The 13979-nt window shown below is 38.0% G+C and overlaps 1 protein-coding gene across 3 annotated transcripts in view; it reads right to left on the bottom strand.

Moving 5' to 3' along the window:
* LRRC7 (leucine rich repeat containing 7) overlaps positions 1-13979 on the bottom strand; it is a 556840-nt gene that overhangs the window by 134769 nt on the left and 408092 nt on the right. For all 3 annotated transcript variants that reach the window (XM_025391937.1, XM_025391929.1, XM_025391946.1), the window contains 2 exons: positions 8788-8862; positions 2861-3005 (listed from right to left, as the gene is read on the bottom strand). In XM_025391937.1, coding sequence (XP_025247722.1) covers positions 2861-3005; positions 8788-8862 — 220 coding nt within the window. The remainder of the gene's footprint in view (positions 1-2860; positions 3006-8787; positions 8863-13979) is intronic.

Here is a 13979-nt window from a genome sequence, read left to right as displayed (position 1 = left end):
ACCCTTTGACCAATATCTTCCTTTTCATTTTCAGGATTTTTAATTGATTCTTTTTCTTAACCATCTATTTTTAGTCATAGCTCATATTTTTGTTTGATAAGTCATATTATTGTATTTCAGCATTTTAAATATAAAAGAATCCTCTTTTACTGGCACTAATTATTTGGATATAACAACTAATTGTTATTCTTTTATCTATTTGAGGTTCTATACATACTTAAAATAATTTTTATATTGGTTGATAACTTTTATTTCCCTTAGGGTAAATTCTGCTATTTGGTTGAATTTTTGGTTGTCAAAGCAACATTAGTTTCCTTCAACATTTTTGTTTGCAAGCTCATCTGTGAGGGTGAACGTTTCCCCCTTCACTATGCTCACCTCTCCCTGTTTGGCAGTTTTCTGGTTACCTCCACCTGACCCCCAGGTTTCTGGAGTTCAGAACCAGTCTTATATTAGCAATGTTGGTGGTCTTATCCTTTGTGGATGCTGCAGATTCAGTCCAAGCCAGTTTGTGACTTGCCATAGTTTTCCGCAGTGAATTTTCTGTTGTTTCCCTTTTCTCTAGCTCCACATACTAGCTGTAAATTTTTTCAGTCCCTTTTCACAGAAAAGAGGTCCCACCTTAGTCTTCTGTAAGTTCTGATTCCTCTGTTGTGTTTAAGGTCCTTCTATTTCTTATTTCACTGTAAGAACCAAACTCACAGCTGCTGTTTGTGGTTTGTAGCCCATCAGGCCTGGGGATATTGCTGGCTTTCCATTCTATCACAGGTTCAGGTTGATGTTCATTCTTCTTAAGCAAAGATAATTTTTCTTTTTTAAAAATCAGAATTTTTTTTCCGGAGATGGAGTCTTGCTATGTTGCCTAGGGTGGACTTGAACTCCTGGGCTCAAGCAATCCTCTTGTCTCAACCTTTTGAGTAACTGGGACTGTTGGCACATGCCACCATGCCTGGGTGAGTGTGGCTAAACTATTTTATTTACTAAGTGTTCAAACAGCACATAGAATATGCCAGGCACAGTTCTTGGCACTGAGGAGTCAGTAATGAAGAAAAATACGTCATTTGAATATATATAGTTTTTATATTTTCATGATATATTTAAAATGGTATGGGATGGTGGTTGAGTAGGGGTGTAAGGTTATGTATTAAGTTGCTCTGTCATCTTGACCAGTGGATATTCTCTATAATCATACTTCTTTACCTGTTACAACATAAACCAGTATTTCCTTAATTTGTCTGATCACAAGTCTCATCTATGATGTTTAATAAAAATACAGATCAGGGAGCTTGTCTCATTTACTGAATCAGAATCTTAAGAGACAAAGCCTAGAAATGTGGAAGTGTTTAATAAAACTCTCAGTTAAGACCCATGATTGAGCAAGTTAGAGACATACCATCATAAAATATGTGATTTTGTAAATAAAAAGTCAACAATTCTAGAAAGAAAGAAAAGATAGACCACAATTTTGCTAAAACTAATGTTCTTTATCAGCCTCAAAGAATGGCTAAATAGAAGTAATAATGCATTGAAGAAAAATTTGGGAAATTGCCTCATCTTCAACTGGATTATCTAGGATATGGCTTAATTTTTAAAAAGTTACATGTTCTGGAACTTAATAATGATTAAAAATTTACAACTAGTATGTGGAGCTAGGGAAAAGGGGAACAGAAAATTCACTGTGGAAAACTATGGCAAGTTACAAGCTGGCTTGGACTGGATCTGCAGCATCCACAAAGGATAAGAGCACCACATTGCTAATATAAGACTGATTCTGAACTTCAGTCAGTCTTAATAATGATTAAGTTCAGAACATATAACACATCTGTTTCAAAGAGGCTAAAATCTATGTTACAAAGTTAAGTGATTTAATGATTACCCTTTTCGTAGAGTTCTCATATAAATACTAACAGCAAGATACCTATAAAAAAAGCTTACTCCTTATTTAAATTAATCTTTCACTATTTTACTCATATAAATTTTTTTGTTTGTTTGTTTGTTTTTGAGACGGAGTCTCCCTCTATTGCCCAGGCTGGAGTGCAGTGGCGTAATCTTGGCTCGCTGCAACCACCACCTCCTGGGTTAAAGTGATTCTCCTGCCTCAGCCTCCCTCCTAAGTAGCTGGGACTACAGGCATGCACCACCATGCTAGGCTACTTTTTGTATTTTTAGTGGAGACAGGGTTTCACCATATTGGCCAGGCTGGTCTGAAACTCCTGACCTTGTGACCCACCAGCCTCGGCCTCGCATAGTGCTGGGATGACAGGTGTGAGCCACTGTGCCCGGGCCATATAAACATTCTTAAACGAAAATGTATGAGTGCTTTTTATATACTAACAGGCAAATTATCTGATCTAATGAATCTTAACATGTTAAGGAGATGTGACTTTTTAAAAATAATAGAACTAAGAAGACATTTTATGTTTATACTTTTTATATGTTACTCATATTATACCAATGTTACAACAATATTACAAATAGAATATAGCAACATCTTTTGGATGGAAGCTATTGTAATTCTATCATAATATAAGGATACATACATGATTATTAAATTACTCTAAAGAAAACACACATATTCCTTATAATAACATTTTGCAACTTAGGAGATATAACAATTTTTAAACAATATCAATTTGGTAGGATCATTTTAACAGGAGAGCCTTCTTGAATTTGGACACTAGAGTTAATATTTCACTTAAGATATTTGTTAGATACTATTTTGTGATTTCCATAGCACATTTTAAAATGTATTAACATCAGGCTAACAGTATATTACCTATATCTATAGACAAACTATACTTCCAAAAAAGAAAATGGTATATTTGACATAAATATTTGTGACAAAATATTGTATCCTCACCTATAGAGTCAGGCAATTGTTGCAACATATTGGATGACAATAAGAGGTCCTCAAGGGCTTCACATCCCGAAATGTCCATGTCAACTGTTTCTATTCTGTTTTTTGACATATCCAGGTATACCAACATCTTTAACTTCCCTATAGACTTGATGACATTGCATAAACTCAGGGTTAGTTGAGAAACTTTCACAAGACATTTTAAAGTTGTAAGAACCACTACACCGTAAAGTTTATTTTAAAAGCAACCACAAAAATAACAAGTGTTGGCAAGAATGGAGGAATTGTAAACTTCAAACATTGCTAGTAGGAATGTAAAATGGTATAGCCACTTTGCAAAACTGTTTGGCAGTTTCTCAAAATGACTCAACAATAAATAGGCTTATACCAGTATAAGTACACACCACTGATAATAAAAACATATACACATAAAAAAACTTACACAAATGGGTCACAGATGCATTATTCACAATGCCAAAAATTGGTGACAACCCAAATGTCCATCAGTTGATGAACACATAAATCAAATGTGGCATATACATATAATGAAGCATTACTTGGCAATAAAAAGGAATAAAGTATGGATGCATGTTACACAATGTATGAACCTTGAAAATGCACGCAAAGTAACAGATGCCAGTCACAAAAGACCACATATTGTATGATTCCATTTATATGATATGTGCAGAATATGCCAATTCATAGAGATAGACAGTTGAGTAGGGTTGCTGGGAGCTAGGTGGATGGGGAGTATGGGAGTTACGGCTAATAGGTTCAGGGTTTCTTTTAGGGGTCATGAAAATGTTCTAAAATTAGATTGTGGTGATGGTTGTACAACTATGTGAGTACTCCAAAAACCAAGGAACTGCATATGGTATGTGAATTATATCTCAGTGCAGCAGTTAGAAAACACACAATAACCTTGAAGTTGGCACTGAATAAAATAAACAACTCCCAACTAAATAAGCTGCCATTGAAACAATGACATTGGCATGTTGATCCTTAAAACTTCAAATGCATAAGAAAGGTTTTAAATTATAATTTTGGAGATGACCCTATTAATCAGGGTCAATGTTTTGCTCATTCAATGGCCCTTTCTGAAGGATCTACTATGTACCAGTATCTGTGTTATGTATTGAAGAACAATCAAGAGTAAGACAGTTAAGTATGGGGACAGACTTGCCATGATGAAGACAAAGTTTTTTATCAATAAGGGGTTCTGAGTAATGAAGGAAACTTTCAAGTAAGAAACAATTATAATACCCTGTGAGAAGTGCAATAAAAAAGCATGTAGTGAATGCCATAGAACAGGGAAGGACTGCAAATGGCCTGGAAGATGCTGCTTGTCAAAAGAAGAGAACCTGTACCTGGAAGGGAGAACAGCATGTACATTTATAAAGTGTGACAAAGCATGCTATGTTTGAGGAAGACTGGGAAATTCAAAGTGGCTGAGTATAGTGATGAAGCTGAGATTACAGGGAGAAGCCAGCTGCTGAAAGGGTTTCTATGTCATGTGAAGAAATGCTAACTCTATTTTATAGGCAAGGAAAGCAAAAGGATTGTACAATGGGGAATAACATGAACAGACTTATGCTTAGAAGAAATAACTTCAGGGAACTTTCAAAAGCCAGAGTCAAGGAGATCTGTTAGAAGGATATAGAAGTATTTTAGCTGTTAAGGCAGCAGAAGTGAGGATGAAGAGGGATGGACTCCAGAGTAAGTTAGAGGTGGAACGACTGGATTAGTAACTGATTTCTGAGGAGAAACCCATATCTTGGGCAAGGAGTGAACATGTGGGTGGGACACGGACTAGAGGAGTTAGGGCAGGGCAAAGGTCTTCATTTTCCTTTTCCTTTAGGGCATGTTTTGTAAATAAATGTTCCACACATTTCAGTTATTCAATGAATGGTTCTTCTGTTTATCTGGTCTACCTGTGCATACTTTACCATCTCTAATTACTTGACAGAGTATAAATAAACACACAATAAGCACATACATTTATTACATACACACAAGCTTGCACTTGGCACTATGCTATATATATATTATTTGATTCAATATTTTATATTTTTGCTACCCAAAATGTGTTCGGCAGACCAGCACATTGACACCATCTGGGGGCTTGCTAGAAATGTATAATCTCTGCCAGGCACGGTGGCTCACACCTGTAATCCCAGCACTTTGGGAGGCCGAGGTGGGCAGATCATGAGATCAGGAGTTTGAGACCAGCCTGACCAACAAGATGAAACCCCGTCTCTACTAAAAATACAAAAATTGGCTGACTATGGTGGCGGGTGCCTGTAATCCCAGCTACTCAGGAGGCTGAGGCAAGAGAATCCATAGAACCCAGGAGGCGGAGGTTGCAGTGAGCTGAGATCACACCACTGAACTCCAGCCTGGGCAACAGAGTGAGACTCTGCCAAAAAAAAAAAAAAAAAAAAGTATAATGTCAGACTCACCCCAGACCTGCTGAATCAGAATCTGCATTTTAACACATATTAACGATTGGCGATTAAGTCATGTCACATGTTGGATTGCTTGGGAAGCAGAGGCAAAGAGAGAAGTTTTTGAGAGTGTTTAGGATCAACGCCAGTAGAAAGGAAGAGACAGGAAAGAAAGGGAGCAAGATTGGGTAGACAAAGAAGTTGGGCTGTGATGAAGTCTTAAGAAAGTCCTTGGCTGGCACTTCCAAGATCACTGAATTTGGGATTGCCCTGAAGTTGTTCTGAGTAGAGGATGAAGGGCTGAGCCTTTATATACCTGCATTGATTGATCATTGGATGGAGGTCTCTGGGAATGGGGTTATGACCATGAGTGAAGATGTTCTCTTTAGGTGAGGCAATTTCTGAAGAAGGCTGGAGAGCTGCAAGCAGCATTTCCAGAAGCTGAAGGAATAGAGTAAATTCTTCAGTCCTGAAGAAGGATGCATGAGAGCATCTACTACAAGTAACACTCCAAAGTTATCCCATTAATATGGGGTGGAGCTGATTTCAAACTCAATTTTATCAGACTACAGGCTACAAAGCCCATTTGGAGGGCACATATCCTTAATTAACCCCATGCAAATCTCTAGCCCTGCTCCCTCAGCTTCCCATGTGGGTGCAGAGTGTGAGCACAGGCTTGGAGTGACTGAGTATTTGCTAGCTAGAATCAGAGTACTTTGGATGAGACAGAGTTTCTCCTCATGCTTGGAAATGTGTCACTTGGAAAAATACTGTCACTTTACTCATAGCTTTCCATCCCAAGGAACTATCATGTTACCTAAGTTCACTCTTCTTTCCCATTGAGCAATGAAAGAATGATGTGTGTGTGTTTCTTTTTTGTTCCTTGATCATGAGATATCATGAGAAAATTTATTTTCTCCTTGAAGCTTCCTTCATGGCTATCTTCAGCATAATTTAATATTTTGATGTGCAGTTCCTAAACATTCTTTTTGGAATAACACTTGGATGTTGAAAACACTGTATCAAAGCAATCATAGCCTGAGGACTGTAAAGGCTTAAATTCTTACAGTCCCTGAGGATACTGAATGTTGATCTCAAATCCTCTGGGCATAGAAGGGTCTATAGGTGAGCAGTGGACAGCAGATGAAAAGAGTAGAAACCACAAGTAAAAGAAGATACTGGAATTTGTTTAAAATAAATGTGAATTCAATACATGGTTTAGTCATATTTTGGTTGATTAACCTTAGATTGATGGTCACAAGATAGAACTATGTAAAAGACTAAATATTTGATCATTATCTATTTGCTTCTCTGATTTGTGAAAAACACAGTGGAAAATAATAGCCCGGACTATTCAAAAGTATTCACAAAGTATATTAACTTTATTATGATACATGAACTAAGAAAAAAGTGAATGTGTTTCTTTTCCCCATGGCTAATGATATTAAATGTTTTAATTATTCTGTGAAACTGACATAGGCTGGAGACCGCACTCAAGATGAACCGTTCAAAGTCAAGTATTTTGGGGTAACTGAAAAGCAATTCTTTGCCAGCACCAACATCCAGAAAGCCATGGCTATTTCAGGCAGGGAGGTGTAGAGTATTCCCACACAGCGTATAACAAAATACCAAGTGCAAGTACACAAAATAAAGTAGGGAATCTATATAAAGCTAGCAGTACATATGAAAAATCTACTCTCGAGACAGACAAATTAGGCAGCATTATATGCTTTATGGAAGATTTCATCCCTGCCTTTCCACTTAAATGACAAACTTACTGAGAAATTTGGCATGTGAGTTGATTTGCACAGTGGATTTTGGGAATGTAAACATTGTGAAAAGTAAAATTCTCATTTGTACCTTCTATTGGTTCCATAGAGAGCCTTTGGGAGCTTTACAGTCAACAGCAGCCTCTGGCGCTGGTTTGAATTACAGCTCCACCATTTACTGGCTGTGTTATCTTGGGCCAGTTACTTTTTTTGTGTTTTAGTTTCCTCATCTATAAAATGGGGATGGTAGTAGAACTTACTTCATAGGGTTGTTGTAGGGATTCAGTGAATCAATATTTGTAAAACAGAGAGAGAATGCTTAGCCCGTGGTAAATGCTATGTAATTTTTAACAAATAAATATATTGAAGAAGAGGTATAAACTTTCAGCTAGGCATACATTCGGATTCTTCAATCCTTGCGCAGGGATTGGTAAGTGTCTTACCTGTGTTGCCTCAGGATTTGTACATACCTTGACTATAGCACAAATCAGGCTCTGCTATGAGTAGTGAAATCCAGATCAGTTTATCCTGCCATGCGTGAGCTTCTCAAACAAATATATTCAAGGTCATTGAATATATTATCTTTGTAACCCTGACATTAGCATAGTTTCTGTTTCATAGAGCTTTATTGGTACATGATTTTTAAATAAATCAGTGAATAATAGATGTGCATATTTTTCTGATTTGTGTCTGTGATGGTATAAATGTATCTTTTGATAAGAGCATTAATTATTTTTCCATAATCTCTGTTTCAGATTTTCTCCTTTATGTGGTCTTATGCTTGTTCAAAGGCAGAATAAATGTCTTGTTCTTGTTGGTTTTGCTGTCATTTTAAGTAATTTTTAATGTCAATTCAAAAAATAAATAAAACTGGTTTTGAGAATACACATCTAAACCTCTGTGTTGGCTGAAGATTTATTACATATTCACCTGCTGTGCCTACTTAGACCAATGCCAGGAGTTTGGAGTTGTACAAAACAATAGGGAGACTTGTGTTTGCGCTCTCTCTCTCTCTCTCTCTCTCTCTCTCTCTCTCTCTCAGTGTGTGTGTGTATGCAAGTGGCAAGGGGCAGTGTTTTATGAGAACATTCTTTTGTTAGATGGAAAAAGCAGGAATAATCATACTCAACGAGTTGATTAGTAAACCTATACTCAGGAGATACTACTGGGCTGGCCTTTAGTCGAGGAAAAAATTTGTCTTTGGTTTAACTTTCTGTTTTTAATACTGTATGATCCTTGCCATTTTCAAAAATTCACATGGGTTCTATTGAAAATCACCTGAACTGAGAGAGATTTTTGTTTTGTAAAAGAGCTCTAATAAAATGAATAAAAACCATTGTCTAGTTACCTGTAAGAATAAGGTTGATTTTGTAAAAATAAAACTTGGTATTATATATAGTATTTTGCTTTTTAAAAATATAACTATAAATTATTTCGGCTTTTAAAGAACAGTAAATGTGGGAAGAGATGACAAATATACTCCAAAGGGAATAAGAAAAATCTTTCTTATATTTTGTACACCTATAACACTCAAAAAGATGCACAAAATACTAAAAAAAAAAAAAATGGTGAAAACACTTGGTGACTGAACACTCCTAATGAGTGTTATTTTAGTTTGAAATACAAACACTGACATTTAAGAGTTGAGATTATGATCAAATACAACAAATGTATAACATAAATATTAGACAACATGGTAGAATAAAAACTTACATACCCCAGGTAACACTTGTAATGCATTATTATCCATCCATAACTCCCTTAAATTTTGTATTTGATCCAGAACTTCAGGCTGGGAGAGAGGTAGGAGGAAGGAGAGAGGAAAAGAAAATTAAATTAGTTTTTACTTATCACAAATATAAAATGTAATTTCTTGGATCTTGAGCTTTTACTTGGGAATCTAGTGTTAATCATCTAAGAAATTCCACCTTTAATCGACCTCTAGCAAAACTGGTATTCCCTGACATAGGCAATTTGGAATTGATCTGGAATCAGTTAGAACAATAATAATAAAATTGAAGATCTATTACTCACATACATTCTGCCTGAATACCTTATAATTATTCTTTGGAGCACTTATTATACTCTATTTGATAAGCATCTGTCTTTGTCACTAGAGTATAAACTTTTGAAGACTGGGGGAATGTTTGTTTTGTAATCACTATATCCTCATATCCCTGTTGCTTACCATGGGCACACAGTAGCTGTGTCTTACTGTGTGTGTCTATTAGTGTGTCTATTAGACTTACTGTGTGTCTATTAGTACCTCACATACAAACATCCATGCACACACAGGAGTTACAGAACTGTGATGAGATAATATTGGGCTGGTGCAAATGTAATTGTGGTTTTGCCATTACTTTCAATGACAAAAAAACTGCAATTATGTTTGCACCAACCTAATACTATGAGTAAGATGAGTAAGACCCAGTGACTTTTAAAAAATCAGTCCCCAAGCTACCACCTGAAGACCTATGGACTTTTAATCCTTTCATTTTGTCAATGAATAATTATTTGTTGAATAGTCGGGGATGCCTACTACATGTAATGCACAATGCAGAACGCACGGTCATATAAACCCCAGTACTTGCCTTGAAATAGCTAATGATTTAGATCTAGATCTAGGGGAGAGAAATATTTATAAATAACTAAAACACAAGGCAGCATATAGGAAAATACTTTAGAATATGTTTTTTAAAAAGTTCAGAGAAGGGACAGAGAGAATATGATCAAAGTGTAACATGTAGTATATAAAGAAACACTTTTTTTTCTCTAACTAGATGCTGTCTCTAAATTCTAACTCCAGGCAGCAGACTGTATAGAGAGAATAGAGGTTGCTATTGCTGCCAACATCATAACCTTCCTTGTGGTAGCCTAATTTCTCTCCAGAAATTATTCCCTTCCCTATTCTTAGGCCTGTGCTTCCTTTGAAGCCCATTCCTTTTTTGTTTGTTTGTGTTTTTTTACCACTTTGGGAGATGATTAAGGCCTCAGCTAACTAGTGCATTGTATCCACCTCGCCACAAAGATTGGTCCAGGGATGGGAACATGGCCCATTCAGAACACATACAAAGCAATGAATCTTTGTGACTTCTGGGGAAAACACTTTTGCTTTTCTCTACTGGATATGAAACTGAAAGGGTGTGGCCCTGTGAACTTCACGCATGACAAAAAGAGAGCCTGTCTGAGGATGGAGCATTTCTACAGAAAGTAGAGCCAAAGGATAGATCCTGGTAAGATTATATAAGCCTGGAAGGCAGATTTTCTGTTTTTTGTTTTTTGTTTTTTCTAACTGAAAGAATTATTACTGAAACAACAAAATATAAATCTGTTCAATGAAATTTGGAACCTAATTAGGTTCCAAATACAAAAGCAGTGCATTTTGTAGAATACTTGTAGAAAAGAATGGAATTATATCAAAGTTACCATGAGAATATTAGTAATTGTAGGTCAGTGGAGGTTATCTACACATCCCTAACAAATTAGGAGGGCTTAAGACTTCCAGATCTACTTTGGAGATAGTCTCTGATTCCTTTAGCCTGTGCTTGCAACAGAACATGGTACGATTCTTGGGAGAAGTTTCCTTAATAACAAGGTTTGAAATTTAGAGACATGGCATTCTGCTGCGAAATCAGAGGCATCCATGAGGTAGTACGGAGGATGTGTGTGTGTGTGAGCATGTAGAAAAATACTTCTACTCTCACTTAGATCACAGGGAATAGGCAATGAACTGCTCTGCCTATGTGTCAGGCTGGGCAAGGATGGAAAATATAAATCATGTGTAGGGGGCACACTCTGATATTCAGAGGTTTTGAGGCAGAGGGCTGGCTAGCAACAGGCAGGTGAGTTGGAAAACATCAGTTATGTGTGGCTCCCCTCCCCTCCCCTCTCTTCCCCTTTTTTTCCCTCCCCTCCCCTTCCTTCCCCTCATCTCCTCTCTGATGGAGTCTCACTCTGTCACCCAGGCTGGACTGCAATGGTGTGATCTCAGCTCACTGCAACCTCCACCTCCCGGGTTCAAGTGATTCTCCTGCCTCAGCCTCCCGAGTAGTTGGGACTACAGGCACAGGCTAATTTTTGTATTTTTAGTAGAGACGGGGTTTTACCATGTTGGCCAGGCTGTTCTCAAACTCTTGACTTCAGGTGATCCACCTGCCTCAGCCTCCCAATTTTTTTTTCTTTTTCTTTTTTCTTTTTTTTTTTTTTTTTTTACCTATGCATTATGCACATGTAAGGAGAAGCAAAAGAGCTGCCCACTGGGCGAGGTTCAATAAAAGCTCATATGTATACAGTAAGACAGAGACTGATGTATAAACTTGTAACAGTAAACATTATTATTATTCAGGGTGGATTAGATTGTGCTGTTTTAACAAATTAATACTGAAATCTCAGTGATTTAACACAAAAGGCTTACTTTCCACTATCCCTACTACTGTATGTTCAGCATGCATTTCTGCCCCATGATGTTGTGACACCATCTCAAGATTGTCAGGAGAGCCAAAGCAAGGGAAGAGAGAGTGTGGAAAATTCACCACTGCTCTTAAAGATATTGGGCTGCAAGTGACATGCAACATTTATGCTTATAGCTCATTGTCTAGAACTACTTATGTGGCCTCACCCTAAGTGCAAGGAAGGCTGGGAAACATAGAGGGAGGATGTGGATTATTTGGCAAATAGTATTGTCTCTGCCACACAGTGACACTGTATGAAAAAAAGAGTAAGAAGAAAGGATACACAGCACTTCTATTATTTACTTATCCCTTCATTAAGTAAGATCTAATTAAACATTTTCTTTTTTTTTTTTTTTTTTTTTTTGAGACGGAGTCTCGCTCTGTCACCCAGGCTGGAGTGCAGTGGCCGGATCTCAGCTCACTGCAAGCTCCGCCTCCCGGGTTTACGCCATTCTCCGGCCTCAGCCTCCCGAGTAGCTGGGACTACAGGCACCCGCCACCTCGCCCGGCTAGTTTTTTGTATTTCTTAATAGAGACGGGGTTTCACCGTGTTAGCCAGGATGGTCTCGATCTCCTGACCTCGTGATCCGCCCGTCTCGGCCTCCCAAAGTGCTGGGATTACAGGCTTGAGCCACCGCGCCCGGCGCTAATTAAACATTTTCTAAGTGCTAGGCATTACACTAGTCACAGTACATGGTATGGCCTCTGCCCTCAAGAAACTCAAAGCTTGTATTTTTTAAAGGAGATAGACTTTGTTGCATAAGTGAAGGAGCATAGTTAAAATATTTTTAATGGAAAGTAATTTTGGCAGATTGGTGTTCTGTATATATACTCTATCCTTTTTGAAAAAAGAAAAACAAAAACAGGAAACTTAACAGGGCTGGTAATGAAAGAAGTAATGAGGAATAAAAAGCAGCTGCTTCAGGAAACATTTAAAAGATAAAAATGGTAGGACTTGGTGACAGGATATGGGGGCGAGGGAGTGAGTCATGCACAAACATGTCTTCCAGTTTCCCAGCATGTGGTGATGTCACCAATGGAGATGCAGAGTATTGGGGTGGAAGCAGATAAATGGGAGAGACTGAAATCAGTTTTGATCATAATTAACTTCAGGTTCCTGGAGGACATAGGTGGAGATTACCAGGAATCAGCTGGCTATCAAAAACTGAAGCTTAGGGAATAAGTTTCAGCTGGAGATACAACTTAGCAGTATCACGGAAGTAGAAACTCACGTGAATGAGCTCTCCATGGGGAATGTGAGAGGAACTAGAGTGCAGTTGACTGAGGACAGTACCTTAAGGGACACTAATACTTGAGGGCTGAAAACAGGAAGAGCAACAAGAAGGAATGGTGTCCAGAAGTGTAAGGGTGACTAGAGTCCAATGAATAGAGTTGTGTTAGGAAAAAGGAAGTGAACAAGAGCATCCTACTCAGGAAAGGTGTCCAGTGGAATAAGAGATCGAGGATATCCACTCCATTTTAAAAACAGTAGGTCACTAGTAACCTTGGTGATAGACATTGTGATGGTTAATAGTGAGTGTGAACTTGACTGGATTAAAAGATGCAAAGTGTTAATGTTGGAGGTGTCTGTGAGGGTGTTGCCAAAGGAGATTAATATTTGGGTCAGTGGGCTGGAGAGGGCAGACCTACCCTTAATCTGGGTGGGCACCATCTAATCAGCTGCCAGCGAATATAAAGCAGGCAGAAAAACATGAAAAGGGTAGACTGGCTTAGCCTCCCAGCCTACATCTTTTTCCCACGCTGGATGCTTCCTGCCCTTGAACATCGGACTCCAAGTTCTTCAGCTTTGAGACTTGAACTGGCTTCCTTGTGCCTCAGCTTGCGGAGGGCCTATTTTGCGGCCTTGTGATTGTGTGAGTTAATACTACTTAATAAACTCCCCTTTATATATCTATCTATCCTACTAATTCTGTCCCTCTAGAGAACCTTGACTAATATAGACATTTCAGGTGGTAACTATCTTACAGTGGGTTGAAGATAAAGAAGAAGAAAATAGATACAACACAGGTAGAATATTCTTTATAAAGCCTGAATGAAAGGAGAGGAGAAAAGTTAAGGGGCTATGAAAAAACTGAGGGGTCAAGGGAAAGGAAAGCTGACATGAAGACACTGGCAAAGAGGAGCAGGTTAAAGATAGATAAAATGGTACCAAAAAAAAAAAAAAAATTGGAGTAAATTTCCAAGAGGGGACAATGAAGAGAGATTGACAGCACAAGGGGAGGGGCTGACACTGAATGAAAGTGAGGCACCTCACTCGTTCAGACTGGAGGTAAGACTGCAGGGATGGTATGGGTGTAAGTTGGCATGGTAGAAGGAGGGCTTGTAGTTGAGGGAGGCATTTCTGAAGATCTCAAATTTTCTTTTTTTTTTTTTTTTTTTTTTTTTTTTTGTTTGGGGGGGTTCCCCCTTTTTCCCCCCGCGGGGGGGGGGGGGGGGG

Source organism: Theropithecus gelada, chromosome 1, assembly GCF_003255815.1.
Source record: "Theropithecus gelada isolate Dixy chromosome 1, Tgel_1.0, whole genome shotgun sequence".
NCBI lineage: Eukaryota > Metazoa > Chordata > Mammalia > Primates > Cercopithecidae > Theropithecus > Theropithecus gelada.
Note: the sequence above shows the minus strand (reverse complement) of the source record. Positions and strands in the feature narration are given on the sequence as shown.